Raw genomic sequence first — 24137 nt, 5'->3', positions numbered from 1 at the left:
TTGTGATAACACACGCTGTGGATCATTGAAAGCAAACTTCCAGTACACCATTACACACGCGGTGGATTATTGGAAACAAACTTCCGGTACGCCATTACACAAGCGGTGGATTATTGGAAACAAACTTCCGGTACGTCATTAAACACGCTACGTGTATTCCCTTTGTCCGGAATGTTTACATACACTATACATATAATGGTTTGAAGTAAGACGTTAAATCAAGATAAAACTCCGCGTATCAGTTTTAGAAAAGTAAATAGAAACATCAACGGATATTTGAAGGGCTACTTCATCAATACTTATACTATCCTGGCGATTTCACTTTAAAGAAATTCTAGAGTATATACATGTATCTGCTTTGAAATTTGATCACATTTAATATATTTAAGATATGTGATATTGCGTTTTTTTTTGGATGGATTTTTTGTTGATTTACATAGGAAATTTAAATCCTATATGAACACATATATGTGGGTAGGTAACAAAATGACGTAGCTTATAGCTGTATGCTTAAGTATATAGTTTTAAGAGGCAATTCCGGACCCTCGTCACAGTTGTAGAATGTACAGCGTCTTATATCCCTGTTACGAATGTCACTTAGTACAGTTGAGTCAAGTTGGACACAGTGTCCAAAGGGGTACTCGTACATTACCTACTTAAACTAAATGATTGATCCGTGCTGGGATGGGACGTTGACTTGGGAACGGTCGATAAGAATTATCAGATTAAGCAGGTCAAACACAACACGACACACCCATTTCTGACACCATTTTTAATCAAGGCCAGACACTTTACGGGATTCTATATCAATACTGTACGCCGACGCTCCATTATAATACGGATAGTTTTCGTTAAAGTCAGGGGATTGACTCAAGAGAAAACAGCGTCGTTTTAAGGATTTACAGAGTTAATTGTTAATATGATGTAGAGTTGTAAAAATTATCAGAATCACAACACATAAAGACAATATACATGAAACAGTACTTCAGTTAAATCAATGGTAATATTCGGCATTAACGAGCAAGATAGTCAAAAGAGGGCACTACAGAATAGACACCATGGCAGTTTATCCTAGCGAGGGAAAGAGTTTTCTATTGGTCGGACTCTCGGGGAATTTCATAGTTATCGATAAAAAAAATAATGACAATTTCTTCAGGCTTTCTTTCAAAATCATGGAAGAAAAGTGTAGGTGGTCGATATGAACCATCTTCATTCACAGCAAGCTCGGGCTTCATGTTCATGACAATTCCTTTGGTAAAGGTAAACAATGTATCAGAAATAAGATTTCAACAGTACTAACAAAATACACTGTATATCATTATCATAAAGACCTTCTATAGGATTTGGAACTATGCCATTATAAATAAATGAATAAAAAAATAAATTTAGCAGGTAATAATTTTTATTAGACATTCACAATAAACACTATATCAGCTTCTATCACAATTAATGATGAGATATTTGCACCTTATCTAGAATAATACGTCAGCCTGAAAACAGAAAGTGATTTTATGTGTCTATGCCATTCTATTGACAGTCTTAATACGAGTAAGCTTTGAAATATCAGCCCCAAAGAAGTTTATCCCTCTAAATACGGTCTCTTAGTCCGCCGTTATCACACTTCACAGGCTACGATCACCGGATGTTGTTTAGGGATGTCTTTGTGCGAACGTCCGGCGCAACTATGATTTGACCCAATTAATACATCGTGTGTGTTTAGGGGAAAGATCAACGGTCACTCGTGACCGTCCGTCTTGTCATTCGGTCGTGAATTACAGCTATTCTAAGACAATGAAGATATTAGCAGTGATACCAATCCTTTTGTGCTGTGTCGACTACAGCTCAAGCTTTAGCCCAGATGTGAGTATCCAATGCTAACGAAGTATAATGTGACGTAACGTGAAAAAAGTGTAAGCAAATATAACATACAAAATCAGCATTTAAATGAATATCATTCTTGCACAATGCACTTGCTAACCATGAAAATGGATGTCATATAAGAAATAACAAGAAATATCTTTAAAAAAGATAAACGGCATAGTTTTAATGCTGGTGGTTATAATGTAAAACTACTGGTGAAATAAATTAACGATCTAATGCGTTTCAGCACGGATAACAAAATTATATCAAATTGAATCATTTTTGGTGATACTAAGACTGCATTTGAATCAGGAATGTAATTTTATTAACGTGTCATTTGAAAAGATTCATGCACGTATTCAGCTTGCATTCAATCTTAACTTTGTTTCGTTTTTAACTGCTTATCTGCATTTTGCATTTACCGCTACATTGACCAATCACATACTTCATCTTGACCAGTAACGCCACCTGTCGCGTCATATCCGGGGCAAAAAGAAAAATTATACGGCTATGCCGAAAAACACTCCATGTAATTCAAAGACATACAGTGCAAGGTATATGGCGATAGTAAATGTTTGTATATATGTATAAACTGTTTAGAATTTAGGGTGTAGTATTTTATCGCATACTCTACTATATGTTCGAACCTTACAGACTTGAAAATCTAGTTTACTGGAAATAGTTGATAAACATAATGTACCTATTTTGGCTGGTTCACCTAGGTCATGATAATTGCAATCGAAAGTTCGGTTACTCGTTGAGTACAAATAGAGCATTCATTATGCTGCTTCTCCTGGCTATAATGCGTATTTTCTCTTTGAATATAACAACAATTTTCTCTTGTTGCCCCTTTAAAACAATTTCATTGGTCAATAATTGCTTTAGTGAAGTAGCACTCAACTTTTTTTATCAGCTTAAAAAAAAAAAAAATCTTAGCACGAGCTCTCTCGATTTATGATAGCTATATTCCATATTTATCGACGGTCGGATTTCATCTTACGTTGACATTTACAGTTTACATAGCTTTATAACTCGCAGACAAAGCAGGAATACATTTATATTTTCTTAAGAGGACATCGCAGACAAATGCTAGTCTGAGTGTTATTGTCGGTCGGTATGACCTTTTAACTTTTAACACATTAGGGAATATGTAATTAGATACTAAATAATTCACAAACACCCACATCTAGGGATAGGTAAGTTTGATACAGCAACAAAAAGTCGGGAGTACGTACTGCATCGTAAACACCTCAGAGTGAAACATAATGAAGCACTGTAGTTACATGTATGCTTAACACTGGAGTAGACTTTGTACATTGCGAATTGTTGTGTGAGAAGGAATTCAAATTCAACTTGACACTGCATTACCTTTTAAAGTTAATGACCTCGACCCGTTTGTTCGAGAGGTACAGCCATTTTAAAATCGATGAAATCGTTTCTGGTTAAACAAACTTAACATAATTTTATGGAACTATAAAGCTTGTCAGTGTCTTCTTCTTGCTTTGTGCATTCAAACGTCATTATCTAGAACTCTGATAACTCAAAGATTGCATATTTTGAAGTGAAAATTCTGTTCCGACCGTAAAAACTAAATATAGAATATACTCGGGGTATTTCGAAGTCCCCCCCCCATGACCCTACTGATATCGAGATATCGAGGTTCGACTGTATGTACTAAAGGATCTAATTGACTAGACACAGTGGTGATGAGAGTAATATTATTTCAATGTGAGAAGGGAAATATCCGGGACTTTTACGTAGTTTAGTAATACGGCCAAATAAATTCCTATAACATAATATGTGAAAATGTTAAGGACGTATTTGTTTATTTGGAAACTAGCTGACTGCCTTTTGTTGATCTTTCCCTTACACCTTCAATGTTTCATCTTAGGCTCAAGTACTACATAAGTACCACGGAAATGTTACGGTCGAGCTAGAACAACAGCTTGTGTACTGGTATGATACAACGGAAAACAACTTCAGTATAAGCGTCATGAAAACTTCAAAACATATACTTGACCGGGTTTTATGTGACAACTTTAAATTATAACTTTTAATAATATAAAGACATGGAGTAAACAAACACACATACCGACACACAGACAGTCGCACAGACAGACACGCAGACAGACACACGGACATGTACATAGACAGACACACGGACAGGTACATAGACAGACACACGGACAGGTACATAGACAGACACACGACGGACAGGTACATAGACAGACACATAGAGAGGTACACAGACAGACACATGGACATGTACATAGACAGACACTCGGACATTTACGTAGACAGACACACAGACAGGTACATAGACAGACACACAGACAGGTACATAGACAGACACACATACATGTACATAGACAGACACACAGACAGGTACATAGACAGACACACAGACATGTACATAGATAGACACACAGACAGGTACACAGACAGACACACAGACAGGTACATAGACAGTCACTCGGACATGTACATAGATAGACACTCGGACATGTAAATAGACAGACACACGGACATGTACATAGACAGACACACAGACAGGCACACAGGTACATAGACAGACACACAGACAGGTACATAGACAGACACACAGACATGTACATAGACAGACACACAGACAGGTACATAGACAGACACACGGACATGTACATAGACAGACACACAGACAGGTACATAGACAGACACACAGACAGGTACATAGACAGACACATGGACATGTACATAGACAGACACACAGACAGGTACATAAACAGACACACAGGTACATAGACAGACACACATAAATGTACATAGACAGACACACAGACAGGTACATAGACAGACACAGAGACATGTACATAGACAGACACACAGACAGGTACAAAGACAGACACACGGACATGTACATAGACAGACACACTGACATGTACATAGACAGACACACAGACAGGTACATAGACAGACACACAGACAGGTACATAGACAGACACACAGACAGGTACATAGACAGACACACGGACATGTACATAGAGAGACACACGGACATGTACATAGACAGACACATAGACAGGTACATAGGCAGACACATAGACAGGTACATAGACAGACACATAGACAGGTGCATAGACAGACACATAGACAGACACATAGACAGACACACAGACAGACACATAGACAGGTACATAGACAGACTCTCGGACATGTACATAGATAGACACTCGGACATGTACATAGACAGACACACAGACAGTCACATAGACAGGTACATAGACAGACTCTCGGACATGTACATAGATAGACACTCGGACATGTACATAGACAGACACACGGACATGTACATAGAAAGACATACAGACAGGCACACAGGTACATAGACAGACACACAGACAGGTACATAGACAGACACACAGACAGGTACATAGACTGACACACGGACATGTACATAGACAGACACACTGACATGTACATAGACAGACACACAGACAGGTACATAGACTGACACACGGACATGTACATAGACAGACACACTGACATGTACATAGAGAGACACACAGACAGGTACATAGACAGACACATGGACATGTACATAGACAGACACAAAAACAGACACACAGACAGGTACATAGACAGACACACAGACAGGTACATAGACAGACACACGGACAGGTACACAGACAGACACACAGACAGGTACATAGACAGACACACAGACAGGTACATAGACAGACACATGGACATGTACATAGACAGACACACAGACAGGTACATAAACAGACACACAGGTACATAGACAGACACACATAAATGTACATAGACAGACACACGGACAGGTACATAGACAGACACACGGAGATGTACATAGACAGACACACGGACATGTACATAGACAGACACACAGACAGGTACATAGACAGACACATGGACATGTACACAGACAGACACACATACAGGTACATAGACAGACACACAGACAGGTACATAGACAGACACACAGACATGTACATAGACAGACACACAGACAGGTACACAGACAGACACACGGACATGTACATAGAGAGACACACGGACATGTACATAGACAGACACATAGACATGTACATAGACAGACACACAGACAGGTACATAGACAGACACATAGACAGGTACATAGGCAAACACATAGACAGATACATAGACAGACACATATACAGGTACATAGACAGACACATAGACAGGTACATAGGGAGACACATAGACAGGTACATAGACAGACACATAGACAGGTGCATAGACAGACACATAGACAGACATATAGACAGACACACAGACAGACACTCGGACATGTACATAGACAGACACATAGACAGGTACATAGACAGACACACAGACAGTCACACAGACAGGTACATAGACAGACACTCGGACATGTACATAGACAGACACTCGGACATGTACATAGACAGACACACAGACAGGTACACAGACAGACACACGGACATGTACAAAGACATGCACATAGACAGGTACATAGACAGACACTCAGACGTGTACATAGACAGACACTCGGACATGTACATATACAGACACATGGGCATGTACAAAGACAGACACATAGACAGGTACATAGACAGACACTCTGACATGTACAAAGACAGACACATAGACAGGTACATAGACAGACACACGGACATGTACATAGACAGACACACATACATGTACACAGACAGACACATGTACATAGACAGACACAAAGACAGGTACATAGATAGACACATAGACAGACACAAAAACAGACACACAGACAGGTACATAGACAGACACACGGACATGTACATAGACAGACACACTGACATGTACATAGACAGACACACAGACAGGTACATAGACAGACACATGGACATGTACACAGACAGACACACAGACAGGTACATAGACAGACACACAGACATGTACATATACAGACACACGGACATGTACATAGACAGACACACAGACAGGTACATATACAGACACACAGACAGGTACATAGACAGACACACAGACAGGTACATAGACACACATACCGAGTCGAAACAAAGGCAGGCACACATAATCGTCATTATTCGTTATGAAATTTACTTCAACTTATAAACTGCTGTTTTCATCAATAATTTACGGTAGTTTTTATAATTACTTGATTAAAACAATATTTACCTAATTATACCATTACCTTTCATTTCCATTAGAAATTTTTTGAAGATTTCGGTTACCTTGACGATGTGGCTTCGAAGCCAGATGGAGCAGCCCACAGCTCAGAGGATCGAGAAAGGGCAATTAGGTAGTACGTTACGAAACGGATGGTGGATGATAATGAATTTTGTAGTAATAAATTAAGATGTCATATTATTGAATGAGTGTTTTGCATCGGTATCACTCACATTGAATTTTGGTTTCTCTTCTATTCAGAAATTCAGTTTAAATGTTAGTAGTGTAATAATTTGGAACATCATGCTACGGTTATAGGAAGGATATTTTTTTCATATCAATTATTAGGAACTGTTTCCAAAACAGGGAGATTTTTTCAATGATTTCAATGAGATGTGAAAGTTTTTCAAGATATTTAACGTAATCTAAATACCGGAATTATCTAAATATGTATGAATTCAAAATATTGAAATTAAAGCGGGAGTATACATTTGTATTGCAGACATTTCCAGAGGGTAGCCGGGTTACCAGTGACGGGACAGCTGGACAAGCGCACTGTTAAGAAGATGTCCGGAGAACGGTGTGGGGTGAAGGATTTAGTTCCACCTCGAAAGCGAGCCCAACCCGGTGGACCCCTAGAGTTCTATGCAGTAGGTAAGTTTGGTAACTGTATTTCCCGTACAATTTATATATAGTTTAAGATATGTAAATACGCGGGACAAATATTTAGTCTACAATTGATTGGTCCTTTGCTTCTCTTCATAACCGTATCTCTGAAAATGTTTCAGATCATATACATCATAGATAGTAATTTTCCTTAATTGACCTTTTTTGCAAAATGCAAATTCTCAATCATTGGCTTGATTTTTTTTATTCAAATTTTTTCAACATAATCACATACATCTATACATCGCATATGTAATTGGATATATTATTATTCACATTACAACTTAGTATTCAATGACAATTTTAAATAGATTATTTGAATTATCATTATAATCATAATATGAATGTACATTACATTACACATGTAAAAAGTGGACATGTATCTGTTGTTACCTCACGAAACATGGTAAAACTATAAACAGACACTGTGTAGTTTACAAACCCGTTGGTTTGATAATAGAAAAAAAATGTGTAATTTACCATCCAGCTAATTTGTTAACTTAAAAGTTGATTAATAAAAATTCATTTAAATTTTACCTTTCCTTGTTTTTTATGGTGATATGTTCACAATCCCATATCTTCTATTTTATTGTAATGGTTGATGTATTTTTTGCTTTCAGAAAATATTGGAGTTTTGTTTTTCAATTTACACAACTATATATAGTATATCATAAGCAGCAATAAAAAGTTTATCTCATAATTATGATCTTTGTCTGTTACACCAAAAACAAAGGTCATTGAATGTCTTCAAACATTTTCATAAACAAAAGGCAGCAAGTTTTAACAACACTACATTCCCAAAATAAATGAAGAATAGTTTCTCTTCCAATTATGCAGAAGGTACATCTTTCAGTTTCTGAAAGCTTACTTAAGCATTGAACTGTTTTTGTATGGTATTTATGATCTATTTCAATGTCAGAGCTTTACAAGCACACAACATTATGATTTGTTTGCTTGCAAAGCTCTGGCATTCAAATAGATCATAAATACCATACAAAAACAGTTCAACGCTTATATTTACATTCCTTTTACTTGTTTTATTTTTTAAATGCTATAATTCATATATAAAATTCATAATTCCCGCCTTACCGACAATCAGCAGATTTTTTTGTCAGTCGTTGGACCAGCGGAACATGGTCGCGTGCTTTTTGGCAAACAAAATAGTACATGGAAAATAAAAAAAAACCTCAATTTTGTTAATCATTTTATTATCAACGTAATGCGTAAATGGCATATTTTTGATAACAAATAATGTAAACAAAATAATTAGTCGTTAAACTTAATTATCCTGGATATTGTAGTTCCGGTTTGTGTTGTATTAATACGCTGATAAGTGTACCTTGTGATGGATGACATTTAAACATACATCAATGCCAGAGCTCTCAAACAGACTATATAGTGACAATGTCAGACAAATGTAAATATATTTCATCAACTTAGTATTGGTATACAATATCCTGTGTATAAGTTTATAATGAAAGTTAATAAGTTTAGTATCATCAGTTACCTCCCTTGGTAGAAGAATAACATAATTCCGAAATTTCATCACTGATATCAGTATTTAATATTTCTTGCCATTTTCTTTGGCTATTAATTGGTTTTTCAGAAAGAGATCTGATCATAATATGATAAACATATTTAGTGACTTTATCGTGTGTATTCAAATAATTAATCAATTTATATGGAATTATAGGTATATCTACAATACCATTACTATTCAGTAGAATGTCCTTCCAGTTTCTTGGTATGGCATTAATAACACCAAAGTACTCTATAAAGTTTACATTTATACTGTATGTATGAGAAAAAGTTTCATAGGACATAAATTGATTGTTTTCTAATAAATCAGAGACAAAAAATATATCTTTTTTACACCAGTGTTCATAGAGAAAAAATCTATTGCCTCTTTTAATATAGTTATTGAAAAAAAATAGGTAGTGATATTACTTCTTCGGGGGTTGTGGGGGATACATGTTCTTGTATAGAGGCCCAAGATATGAACGCTTCCCTCCAAAAAGTATTGATTTTTTTGATGATGCTGTTAAACCATCTTTAGTCATTTTAAAATTTGTATCCCCTCCAGCACATCCCAATTTATCTAAAAGTAATGTTTTCCATGCTGTATGGTTAGAGGGATCCATACTAATCTTTATCCAAGATTCTTCTTTAGCATTACAGCTATATTTTCATGACAACGGGTAGGATATAGCATTTTCGTGTGATTAAACAAATGTGTACGCACGCGCAACTCAAAGAATTAGGATTCTCAGAAGCATGATGGGGCACGCATAATGGAAAGTAGCAATCATCATGATGGGAATTTCAAGCATTTAGAGAGTTAATTTTAAATGGGTATATAACGTGATCTGGCTTATAATTTGAAAAATATGAAAAGAACAATCCAACCTTCCTTGCTGCTGATTAAATAGCATCCATCAAGTCTTTTCAGGACATCGAAGAGGAGATCAACAGGGTACTGTGTTGTGTATCTTTACAAAATATGTTCTTTGTTATTGGAATTGAAAATTGAAACACCCTGGAATTCCACTGTCCATTAACTTGTGGCATATTGTGTTGATGTCGATGGGTTGACTATTATTTTTGTTTATTAATTACAATATTTTACATGTACTGATTGTATTTTATCTTTTTAGGTACTAAATGGGATAAGGACACGCTCACCTACTCATTTGTAGGGTTCACGAGTCAGCTCCAACGGGGCCAACAAAGGTAAATTATATATCTGTATTTTTATTTTGTTTTCGAAACGAATAATATCACGCAGATTGACTATACTTATCTAAAGGTAAAGAGACAAGCATATCATGGAACCTACTACAGCTATGTTATGTTTTTGTTCATAGGAGGGCTATTGCAAATGCATTGGCCAAATGGTCTGCGCAGGCCAATATCAATTTCCGGGAAGTCTCGGGAAATAATGCGGATATTCTTATCAGCTATGGACGCGGGAACCATGGAGACAATTACCCATTCGACCGTCAAGGTAAAGCGTTATAAGCTTCTAAAGAAATGTATCTTTATTAACATTTTGTGGATTAAGACCTTCGCCATGATGGCGACCTACTAAATTTCATTCAACTTATATAACTTCAGATATATCCCATTAAAATAATGTTCTAACATAATCTCATTTAGAAAGAAATGTCAATTAGGCTTGACATCCGGGATAACCAAAGGTTAAACATGTTGGAAGTGTTCTTAAAAAATCATCCATCTAGTCGCTAGATAATTTTGGAATCTTCATTTAAAGTAGGCTCAAATGATATATTGACTTTTATTGTTACTATCCTTTCTATTTGAAGACATATTGGACTATTATCTTTTGGAAGATCGAGGGCATACTCTTTTTAAAACGGTTACAATGTTAGCACGATGGTAGCAAGCGTGATCCATGGTTTTGAAAAAAGCACTTTGAGGACATGATATTTCAACTTATAAATCATCTATTATAAGCAAGTTTGGTAGAAAGATTCTAAACTTGAATTTTGAAAAATTAGGTCACTGTGACCTACTTTTCCTTAAAATTGTCACAGGAAAATGGAAATAGACAACTGGAATGAGCAATAGATGCTGAACTTGAATTTTGCATAAAATAGGTCACTGTGACCTACATTGTTTCAAAAAATGTCACAGGGCAATTAATTTTCACACCTGGGATATACAATAATTGCTGGACTTCAATTTTGCAAAATAAAGCCACTATGACACAACTTGGAAAACAGCTCATAGGACAATCAAAATTGACATGTGTGACGATGAACTTGAATTTTCCAATTCAGGTCACAGTGTGTCTTGAAATTGTCAAAGGACAATGAACATTTATATATTTATCTTGGATGAACAATGGATGCTAAACTTAAAAAAACCCTTAGTAATTTTAATGATCACTTACTCGAATCTCTCAAAAATTAAAACAACAATTTTTATTGACAAAATGATTAATCAAGAAGCCAGTCTATACCATTCATTAAACGTTAATTAAATATATCATCGTTCTTCGAGGTCATTGGCCTCTTGCGACACCATACCTCTTACCACATACAGGTATGTTCTGTATGAAGTATCAGGCTATATTACCTACAACATCTTGATACTTTTGTTTGTTATGTGGGAAAGATGAAATTGTTGTCCTTTGAAGTGTATTCTTTTGATTTCATATTCATATAAATGAAAAGACAGTAAAACAAGTTTCAAATATTTTACTTTGTTTATTTAAAGCCAAAATATTGATAAAATATCTACTCAAATAGATTTACAACTTAATTTATTGATCTATTTCAATTTCAACAGACCTGAAGGTCCAATTATAGAACTAATAACAAATTAATAAAATATAACACAAGACTAATTGTAATACATAATAAAGAGCAAATACAGTATATAAGATGCATACACATGTAAAATATCATCTAGAAAATCATGTAAGCCATATTATGAGCAGTAAAAAAACCTAATTCTGAAAACAAATGTTTATGCCCGAATTAAATCTTTCAATTGAGACGGTTAAAAAAACTGCCAGGAACACGACCAAGGTAGTTAAAACTAGTTTGATCTCTGTTAAGAACACTGCATTTCCTTACATTAATACGGCATTGACAGGGTTAAACAGAGTTGAGCAAATCGACATTAAAAAGATGTGGAACTAAAAAATTGATTTCTCATATTAAATAATTAGAATAAAACAGGCTATATACACATATGAATAAACATATATAATATATGTATTGACGTCTATATTCCAGATTAGCAAAGTTGAATTGTGTACACATTTGCAAGTAAGATAAACTATTATAATCTAATTTTGATTAAAAACACAAAGACGTTAATAGTTTTCTCTGTACTACCTCACCTGGTGTAGTAGTGAGTGTTGTTTGATATTGTGACCTTATTTCAGAGCAGTATTCTAACTGACTGCGTACCATACTAATGTACATGGAGCGAATAAAAGACACGTTTGAAAGTCCAAAGCATGTTTTTTTCCCAGAGATTCTCAACCAAAGCTATAGTGAAACTCAGTTGTACATCTTTTGCTGGTAAACGTTATGTAACAACATTTCTTTATATTAACGGACATTTTCCATGTTTTACACCAGTCGTAGACTGTCGATATCGGACTGATATTCATCACAGAATATAAAGTACTGCTTTAAAAAAAATCCCATCATTGGCAAAAAGGAAAGATTTGGAAAGATGTGCAACTGAGTGTAAATAATAATTAAATGTGAAAAAGTTTTGGGCCTAAAATGACCCTTGGGGTACACCGGACGTGGCGTCACACCAGGCAGATGATACCGCATTCACTGTAGCTCAAATCCATTTGAAAATCTTGTCTAGAACGCAAAAATTACGCATTTCGTGTAACAAAAGATTATGAAAATCTTTATCAAAAGCTTCAGAAAAATCAGTATGAATTGGATGGACTTCGTTGTTGTCATCAAAAAGCTTTGGTAATAGAATCAGTAAAACATGCTAGATTTGTAAGAGTGAATTTCTTTGGCATAAAACCGTGCTTTTCTTCACAGATAATGGGAATGTGATATAGTAGAGTAAGAAGTGAAATTGATTAATATATTATCTGCGTGACCCTTGGGTGTGACTAACCGGCCCTTTGGATCTGTGTGATCCTTGTGTTACCTAGCAAAAGTGTATTGATTGATTAACTTATGTAAATGGTTAAGAATTGTGAACAACTGGCCTGTTCCTTATATAGATAGGAACAGGCCAGTTGTTCACAATTCTTAATCTTTAAACTATTGACATAAAACTATTACATAATCTCATAGGAAATAGCTGGCCAACGGATTAAAGGTACATAGGAAGGTCAATAGGTAATTACATAAGTAAATCAATCAATACACTTTTGCTAGGTAACACAAGGGTCACACAGATCCAAAGGGCCGGTTAGTCACACCCAAGGGTCACGCAGATAATATATTAATCAATTTCACTTATTACACTACTATATCACAGGAATCGCATACCTAGAAAAAGTTTCATCATAAAGTTTTTCAAAGTTTTTGATAAACTTGGTGACAGGGACACTGGCCTATAGTATGAGACATCGTTCCATTTCCCTGGGAATAACATTGGTTATTATTATTGGGAATATGTCTTTATCTGTTAAAAACATTGGAAGTACAAAAATGTAGGTATACATACTGCATTAGCACGCTCTTTATTGTTCTTTTTAAAAATCTTTTGTAAATACTCTAAGAATTGATGTCTCAATTTAAATTATAAATCGATTACAGGAGGTACACTGGCGCATGCGTTCTTTCCTGGTTCTGGAGCCATATCCGGTGACACCCATTTCGATGACTCCGAGAGATGGACTCTCGGAACCTCAGAGGGAACAAACCTTGAGATTGTGGCGGCCCATGAATTCGGTCACGCTCTGGGGATTGGTCATTCCAACGCTCCTGGAGCCTTGATGGCTCCTTACTATGCCGGGTATGATCCTAACTACGGACTTGGGACTGATGATATACAGGCTATACAGAGCATTTACGGTAAAGTGCACATATTTCACATGGCGTGAATAAATTCACTATTGGGATGATCTCAATTTCATTTACGGATCATGCAAAATATGCGAAAGAAAAGTACACTTTAAAGAGGACAAATCATAAACATTTTTAGCTTACCTGGTCTGAAGGACCAAGATGAGCTTATGCCATACCGTGGCCTCCGTCGTCTGTTGTCCGTCCGTTCGTCCGTCAACAATTGACTTCTTCTTCATAATCACAGATCAGAATTTGACCAAATTTAGTCAGAAGCATGCCTATGGGGTGGGGACTCAAAATTGTACAAATGGTGGGGCTGACCTCCCTTGGGGTCTGAGGGGCGGGGCCAAAAGGGGTCAATTTGGCTCTATTAATATAAACGACTTCTTCTCTGAAACCAAGCAAAGGATATTGCTCCTATTTACCTGATAGCATCACTATGGGTGGGGATTCAAAATTGTACAATTGGTGGGGCTGACTCCCTGGGGGCCTGAGGGGCGAGCCAAAATGGGTCAATATAGCTATATTGATATTAACGACTTCTTCTCTGAAACCGAGCAATGTATATCGCTGATATTTGCCTGGTAGCATCACTATGGGGTGGGGATTGAAAATTGTACAAATGATGAGGCTGACCCCCCAAGGGCCTGAGGGGCGGGGCCAAATGTGGTCAATTGGGCTATATTGATATATGCGACGTCTTTACTGAAACCGAGCAATGGATATTGCTCATATTTGCCTGGTACCATCACTATGGAGTGGGGATTCAAAATTGTACAAATGGTGAGGCTGACCCCCCCCCCCAGGGGTCTGAGGGGCGGGGCCAAGAGCGGTCAATTTGGCTTTATTGATATGAACTTCTCCTCTGAAACCAAGCAATAGATATTGCTCATATTTGACTTTGAGCATCCCTTTGGGGTTGGGATTCCAAATTGTACAAATCGTAGGGCCGACCTCCCTGGGGGCTGAGGGGCGGGGCCAAAAGGGGTCAATTTGGCTAAATTGATATAAACAACTTCTTTTCTGAAATTAAGCAATGGATATCTCTAATATTTGACTGGTGGCATTCCCTTTGGTTAAGGATTCAAAATTGTACAAATGACAGGGCTGACCCCCCGGGGGCTGAGGGGCGGGGCCAAAATGGGTCAATTTGGCTAAATTAATATGAACAACTTCTCTGAAACAGCTCATATTTGACTGGTAGCATCCTTTTGGGTAGGTATTCAAAATTTTATAAACGAAGGAACTGACCCCCTGGGATGCAGAAGGTGGGGTCAAAGGGGGTCATTTGGTTTAAACAACTTCTTTTCTGAAACTAAGTAATGGATATCACTCTCATTTGTGCACATTTGTGTGATAGCATCCATATGAGGTTGCGCAAAAATCAATTTCATTTCATGGATTAATGCATTTTTTTTGCCATAAAGACCTCACATACCCATATAAAATGCCTATGATATACTGACATAGCAATACCAGTGACAAATATACTTAATCATCATTCTTGTTTCATATCTCATGAAATCCAGGTGAGCGATACAGGTACTCTGGGCCTCTTGTAATATATATAATTATTGTTGAATGGTGGTAATGTGTGGCAATTTCTGATTATAACAATGGTCCACCAGGGGTAACAACAAATGATGATCACTATAAAAAGCTTAACTGAGTTTGACGTTAATGTAATTTACCTAATGATTACTATTGCCATTGATGGTCTACATAACGACTTTGATCCCCTGTCATACGTGCATAGCAATATGACATTTGTTCTTCCTTTCTTAGGTGTACGCACAAGCGCTCCAAGGCCGACGTCTCGACCAACCACGAGAAAACCTACGACAACTAGGGCCCCTCCGGGAACAGACTGTAATCTCAAGTTCGACGATACGTTTACCGGTAAATGACATATCACTTCCGTGTGTCAAAGTTGAGTGGTCTCTGAATGTGAAATTTTATTAGGCAACGTTCAGAAATAGAAATCGGTAGATGCTACTCGTTATTTAATTAATTACCGGTGCGTAAGTTGAACATTCTTGAGCAAATATTCATTTTTGCCCCATTCCATTTAGAAGTCTCCCTGAGCATTAAACTCCAGTGTATTAAGGGTCATAGGCATATGAACGCCCACTGCATTATAGGATAATACCATGAATCGCTTCATGTTTATTATCCAGCAATGCAGTGGGCGTTCGTTGAAACAATATACTGCCTTCTTTAGGAAGTCGTTGTCCTATCAGTCCCAAAGAATATCAGACAAATTGAACACGCGTTATGATTAATGTGTCTGCAATCCTGTGAGAATTATACGACAATAACAGTTAAAGACAGTTTAATACTTATATTTTCGTTATGTATATATATATTATATATATACACTATGTTCAACATGTGACTGTGGTATCACATTCCATCCAAAGTCCAATTTTGCGCTATCACTGAGATATATTCTTCTGACGTCACCTGTACGTTCGACCGTTCCCTACAAACAATATATGCCAAACTCAATGACGTGAAAACTAACCATTAACTACGTACGCATTGAATTAACATTCTTTGCGATAATTCGGTAAGTAACTTTACAATAACACAGCAGAAATAGAAAGGAAGGTATATCATGACGAAATGATGCGGATGAGGGGTCAAAGGTTCAAGGGGTTGCTAAGACCATCATCTTGGCTTCTACTTCTTGGCATATAAAACAAACCGTGTTCACAGCTTACTCTGGATGCTGTAAAAATCAAATAATTACCTTGTAAGATATTTTAAAATGATTATTTTGAAATAACAGGAGACGATGGTCGGATTTATGCAGTACGTGGGACCAAGGTATACAAGTTTCGGTCTAACGCCAATGGTGTCGAAAGAGGAAGGTATATTCGGAGGGTATATCGCAAAGCTCCAAAAAATCCAGGGGCAATTGTCAGGACGAGAAGCCAGCGGCTGTTTTTCTTCAAAGGTATATCATTGTAGTATATTTTTGACCCTACAAAAAACCCACATTGGCGCGATTTTTAGTAATTTTTAGGAACAGATGAATGATTTAGATTAATTGAACCATGCAATGATAAAAATGGAAACCCGCATTCCGTTCGATGAGAGTTCAAAATATGACATTTATTATAATAATTTGATAATAGCATGGCAACGCCAAGAGTTCTAAAAGTACAAACAATAACACAGAATTAAAAATGATAAAACGGCGAAAATTATGCTAAAATAAATATTTGCTTTGAAAATGTACAGTGATGACAAGACGAATTGTTCCGGTCGACGCCGGCCATGTAAACTTATGGGTATATAATAGGTATTTTATACTCACACCATCATCAATCAGTACTCGACTTTTATAACGAAAATCTTGACATCCTAGAATATGGAAGTAGGATGTTGCTATCTTGAGCTGGAACGATTATACAGTAACTAGTAATTAGATTTCATGTATAAAGTCTTTAGAAACTGTAGTTAAATTGCATGTTGTCTGCATTGTATACGTTGTTTAGTTAAGTAAGCTCGAGGTAGGTTATCCTAATTCAATCTTATCAGCACAGAAATAGGAAAACTCTCCAATAACGGTACAACAAACTTCTAAGGAATTGCGAAAATGTTAGTGAAAACAAGCAAGCATAGCATTGGGATGGAAAGCAAACCTCTGCTCTAATGACACACCATTGGATTTACCAGGAATGACACAGACATGTTCAAATTTCAGTTAGGAGGAGCTCCGAATGGTATCAATAGTCGGATGAGAAATTTGATACAGTTGATTTCTCTAATGTCCGTAGTTGCCATTGTTTTAAGATGATGAGACATTATCGAAAACAAGATCTATATTTAGATACATTATACTCTCATAACTTAAAGGATGATTCGCTGTGACGTCAATAATAAAGCATCGATATGACGTCATACAATTGCTGTTATCAGGAAATCCTCACTTCTTGTATTTTAGCGGACGAATTATATCGACTTTTGTCTTTCTGGACTTCGTTTATTGGAGAGAGAGTAGTAATCAAACAGTTCCGTGGACGGGTATATCTAAACCCTCGTGTAGTCAATGAGTTTGGCTGGTCTTCAACCGACAATAGGGGAAGAAAATAAATGTAAAGGAATAATGAAGCATAAAATCACCTATAAGGATATCACTCAAATGTAGTACCCGCAACATTGCGAATGGTAAATCCAATCAAACATTGACAAACAGCATACTCTTCTTATTTCGAAAAATAAAAATCTGATATTATGATAAAATCATTTCATTGACGAGATCGTTGTAACTAGCTGTTTAAAATTGATCGATTGTAGGTAAGAGATTGTGGCGATACACACGAGGACAATTGGACAGAGGCTATCCTAGGGTCATCAAAGGTGTAGACAATTGGTACAGGAATGCCAAGGCCGCGGTGCTCTGGCGTGACGGAAACGTTTACCTCTTCAAGGTCAGTTTCATCATGATGATCATCGCCGTCGTCATCGGCGGTGACGATGTCATGTTAGCCGATTAAAATTTCATACTTAACATGGAAAATAATAACCTTATCTTAATGGTCACCCATTCATCATTTCTCAACACGTCGTGGTTATTTTTTTTTATTAATTGCTCTATCAATTAGTATATGATTTTTGTTTTCTAGCAATTTCTAATTTTATCATCGGGTTTTGTAAACAATTAACAAAAGTATAGATTTGAATGAAGACGAGTAAAAAATACAAGGAGATTAGGATCCTATACAAAATGTTATATATCTAAAAATATTTATATTTATTTTGTTGTTTTGTTTCTCCATATATGTATTGTTTTTTATCTAGTCAAACATTTGCAAATATATTTGATACTACGACAGGGCTCCGAATACAGTATTTGGTCGGAAGGCTACAGCAGTCCTCCTCGAGGTTACCCTAGACCTATATCGACCTTCTTCCCCGATGTGCCCCCTAACGTAGAGGCTGCCATCCGCTACGACCGCTTTACTTATTTCTTCAAAGGACACAAGTACGTAAAAGCTATTTAATGACGACCTCTTTTCTCTTGTTTCATTATTGATTGTAGAGCAACTGGTGTCTTTCAACATTACATAATTATAATGGTATGTTATATAGATATATATACGAATGATAAAAAGATAAACGTGCTAGATTTGGCGCACTCAACGTTTAGCGCATAACCGAATACAAACAAATTAGCATAATGATAAAAAAGCACATCCAAATGTTTTCCGTAGAAAACAATACAAAAAAGTTTATTAGCCCAATCATGAATTAGCGGAATGTTTAAAGCGAAAAAATGCTAAGATATGATCAATGCTAAAATGTGTACGTGCTTAGTATATTATAATTTCTCTTTATTGTTTTTGTTTTATCTATTTTCTTCCAAATACGAAAAAAAGACATGTATGAAATGTCTGTAGTCATAATGTGTCCGAAATGATAAAATTAAACTGATGTCATTCGAGAAAATTGAAAAAAAAATGTTGAAATGATGAAATCATAAAGATTGTAATTCTTTTATTAAAATGTATTTATTGTATCTTTTTTTAGCTATTTCAAAGTGGACGATTACAGTAGGCGAGTGGTGAGGGGATATCCAAAAAAGAAAGCTAGTGCCTGGTTAGGCTGTGGGCGTCCTACCCCAAAGTAATAACTCAAGACAGAAGCCATGTCTAGAAGTTCGGAATGACCTCATGTAGCAGCAACATCAAAATGCAGACATTTTCACTAATTGTCAAATAAAGGGACAATTCATTAATTCGTTATTGTAACCGTTTTTGGTGACAATATACGTACGCTTATCAGAGTTCGTACCCAGCTTTTCAAATAGGAATAGGTAGCTTTCCATGATTTCATTGTTTACGCCAATAGATTACATTATAAAATCCTGGTAAACAACAAAAATGCTAATCGTCTTTGCAATCTTTCAACTGAAGTCTCAGTATATTTTAAATTATTTAAACGGTATTCTTTGGTGAATAAAAGACATTATTTTTAATAACGTCCACCCGACTTTAAAACACATAACAAATGTTAATAAAACTGATTCTGATTGAATGTTATGTTTGCATATTATAAATATATACAAAATATACCAATATCGAAGAATAAACGGCTAGCAATTTCATCATCATTTAGTTTTTTAGGCAAACGGTTTTCTGATGTTATCGTTTTGGAAAAGATATTCAAGTATGTTTATCATTTGAATTTAGTATTAACTTAACAGGCAATAGCTAATTGGAAAATGATAATGATAATGATGTCGAATACATTGATTTTATATCGACACATTTCGTATTATGTGTTTTATTCGATAAACCTATTCTTCTTCGACATGAATTCCAAATGTAATTCTTTTATTTTGAATATTTCCAAAGTTATAAGTTAAATATAAATTGTGAATATGATAGTGTCTCCTCATGGGTGACGTGTTTATTCAAGAACAATTTGTTTCAGAAACACAGAGCGTTGCATTTAACTATTGTCCAATATTTTGCAATCATGCCATATAGAAACTGATGAGAAATGAGAAATTGACATTAATTTTTATATATCAATAACTAAATACCGTATCATCATGTAAGAGGCTGATTATTTTATGTTTCACTGAACTTTTTTATATTTTGATACAAATTACTTGGAAGTATACAATTTGATGTTGTGAATAGATGCAAAAATAGAATAAGCCAGTATGTCGGTATAGAATACATCTGGTTTAGTGACTCATCTCCTGTAGGTGAGAGAATATATGTACTTTGCATGATCGAAACATGTTGTCGAAGGATTGTTTTCAGAGTAACCTATTGCTTTATATTAGCCAATTTTGCAAGACTTTAAATACATTCAGTAGAAATATCAAAATGATTTTTGTTTTGTTTATTTGTCCCCTACCGAGAACAGGGGAGTATAGTTTTGAGTTGTATCTGTCATTCCGTCCGCCCTTACGTTCGTCCTTCCGCACTTTATCTTATCGAGGTGAGGTGATGTGTTATGTGTCAAAAGTAGGTCAATTTGACCTCCATATTGACAACTGACCTTCAAAAGAAAACAAAATTCCGAGCTATCGTATATATTTACACTGGTCTATATTTTGACCTATATTTTGACCTACATTTTGACCTTTGACCAACACCAAAGAAAAGGATTGTCAAGACGGTATCTCAGAAACAAGGTTGTTTATTACGAATTCGTCATCTAAACGTTCTTGGCATATAATTTCACATCAAATGGCGGACTAAAGTTCGCCGTATTATCTTGTTAAAATTATTTTTGTATTCAGCAGAACAATAACTTTATTTGTTTTTGAGCTTTTTTTTATATATATCAGCGTATATACATGTATATATTAACCTGTCTCCTACTTGCAAAGTTATGATACATAGGCCTACAGAAAACCGTTTTTTTTTTTAGTTCTCTGGGGCTATTTATAGCTATAGCCAGCGGTCGAGAAATTTGCTGCTTTGCACCTGGTAAACAGATTTTTAGCCTAACTGTGCATTCATAAGTATTGTGTAGTTGCTGTGTTGATAACAATCACAATATTCGATATGAACTGGAATTCTTTCAATTTAAGAAAAGTGGCTTCAACCACTGCTCCCTAAGGTATAGTTTACACTGAAGGGGAAACACACACGTATGTATGCGGTCTACAGTGTAGTGAAGGGACAAGTCCGGAATGTGTTTGTGGACAAATACCTCTGCCTTGGTACATACAAAAATGCATTGCTTTATATCATCAAATGATAAGATTTAATTGAAGAACTAATGCAAAAAAATACATAAAGTTATAAATAGCAAATTTATAATATATGTGACAAAGTTTTGAATAGCAAATTTACTGTGTATGTGGTTCACATATAATCAGTATCACACATTACATTATTTAATTCCATACTACGAATATTCCATATAATTTGCATCAGAATAATTGTATCACACTTAAAAAGCATAACTTGAATGGTATAAGAAGATGAAAATGTTTTTGGGGCATAACATAATATAGTTTGTATACAATATTTGTATCATAATACGTGCTTACTACAAGTTGTGAGTGAAATATAACATGAGCTATATATACGTTTAAATATTATTTAGCTCCTAGTATTGTTGTGAAGGGAAATATCAATTAAATGTGCAAATCAACAGATATCATGCAAGAATGTAAAGTATAATCTGTCGAAACCAGATATCCATGGTTGGTAAATGGCAATATATGAAATATGAAGGTTTGCATCAAAATATTGTGACGGGGTTCAAACCACAAACAAGTGTTAATACACCATTTACAGTTTATTTACAGACATTTAGTACATATCCACATTCACCGGAGTGTGCACATCAACAAGTCCTAATCAGAACATCAGAACATCAAAACATACAAAACTTCGTACTATGGTCACCAAATCAGAGACGCCATAAAATGTATGTACACCTTAACATAGAAACACCAGCTGACCAAAACATCATTGTCTCCCACTCTCAGGCCACCTAAAAACCTATTTAACTGCCAGATTACTCTGAGTCTTAATCACAATAGAGCTGTTTATATTGACCTCTAGTGACCTAAACTATCCTCCTTGCTCTGCCCCAGCGTTGACACACATACCAGCCAGGATACTGGAGCTGGACTTGTTTGGTTTGTTTTCAGATAAAACAATATGATCTTAAAACTAATAATGATATGATATATACATCACAATTAATTATTTACAACAAAGAACTAAAAAGACAATCATGATCACTTGGTTAAACATATTATAATTACCAAATGCAAGAATATTTGACAACAATAAATTGAATACTAATACAATGCCCAGAGAACTACGTGGCCCTTGGCCTCTTGTTCCTTCTTATGACAAATAGTTCGATCTCATTTATGCATATTTTGAAATTCAGTAAAATATGTTCCTTTAACTGTTGTAATAGGAAGAAGTTTAACCTTTTTATACTAAACGTGTAAAATATGTCAAAGTTGTCCATTCTTAAGGTATGAAATATCTGTAAAGAGTTTGAACGAAAATTCCATGTGACACAAATTTCAGAAGAATTACATTAGATGATATACATGCTAGTAGTTTTTGAACCATCTGCACTAGAGATGGTAGCGTTTCTCTTTTTTTTTTTACGGTTACCTTAGTGACATTAATTAACCGACGGGGACAGTGACTGACACTGCGATCAATCAAAATATCCCGATAGTACTATTCACAGGACAGCAGGGTGATGATCAGGTGATTTCAAGAAAATGTACGACATCTTGTATATTCCAGTTAAAACATATCTGAGACGTTATATGCGATATAATCGGGGTAATAGAAGGTCTGAGCTATGTAATATGGGCGATCTACAGCGACAAATATACAACACATTCTGATTAATGACTGGAATGTTTAACAATGAAGATACCGATGCCTCAACAATAAAGAGTTCGATACTTTATACGTAATCATAATGACAGATTGTCTAAAAAATCGCATCATATTCTCCCCCCCCCCCCCTCCCCTCGTATATCGATTTTTAAATTAGACCTATAGTCTTATTTTAATGCAAGATTCTCCTTTGCTTCTAGTTAAATAATTATAGAAATTAGAAATCCTCACCACATTCATATTTAAACCTTAGTAATTCGTTAAATAAATCTAATACTAGTACTACATGAAGATCCTTCATGGCGAGGTTTGACTTTAGTAGTCATTCTCGTCGGCATAGGGATCGGTTTGTCATTATGATTGTTGTAGTTTGGTTGTCATAAATAAGTCTTGATTTAATCTTAAGTTATATACACCAAGCGATGATACGTTTGCGCGGGTCGGGTGTCTACAAATGTTCACAATAAATGATATGGCGGTAATAAAAGTATCCGCATAGACGGCAAACATCATTAAATGCTAATTAAATATCGAAAACCGACCGTAAATAATGAAAACGGAGGACAGAGAAGAGGAA

At 35.7% G+C, this 24137-nt stretch overlaps 1 protein-coding gene across 1 annotated transcript; it reads left to right on the top strand.

Annotated features, from left to right (window-relative positions):
• Positions 1–1701: 1701 nt before the first annotated feature.
• On the top strand, positions 1702–21056 carry LOC117332820 (matrix metalloproteinase-19-like). Its single transcript, XM_033891866.1, has 11 exons — positions 1702–1860; positions 7056–7147; positions 7517–7668; positions 10335–10410; positions 10545–10684; positions 13953–14210; positions 15990–16103; positions 16996–17163; positions 18510–18643; positions 19049–19197; positions 19743–21056. The coding sequence occupies exons 1-11, from the start codon at positions 1792–1794 to the stop codon at positions 19840–19842; spliced, it is 1452 nt and encodes a 483-aa protein (XP_033747757.1). The 5' UTR covers positions 1702–1791; the 3' UTR covers positions 19843–21056.
• The last annotated feature ends 3081 nt before the right edge of the window (positions 21057–24137 follow it).

This window comes from Pecten maximus, chromosome 8, assembly GCF_902652985.1.
Source record: "Pecten maximus chromosome 8, xPecMax1.1, whole genome shotgun sequence".
Taxonomy (NCBI): Eukaryota; Metazoa; Mollusca; class Bivalvia; order Pectinida; family Pectinidae; genus Pecten; species Pecten maximus.
This window is presented reverse-complemented; position numbering and strand designations above follow the sequence as displayed.

Bases quoted from the DNA above. Each gene is read 5' to 3' on its own strand.
- LOC117332820 (XM_033891866.1), top strand. From the start codon at position 1,792: ATGAAGATATTAGCAGTGATACCAATCCTTTTGTGCTGTGTCGACTAC. The intron at 14,211-15,989 runs GTAAAGTGCACA...TTCCTTTCTTAG, and splicing joins GGCTATACAGAGCATTTACG to GTGTACGCACAAGCGCTCCA. The intron at 18,644-19,048 runs GTCAGTTTCATC...ATACTACGACAG, and splicing joins GAAACGTTTACCTCTTCAAG to GGCTCCGAATACAGTATTTG.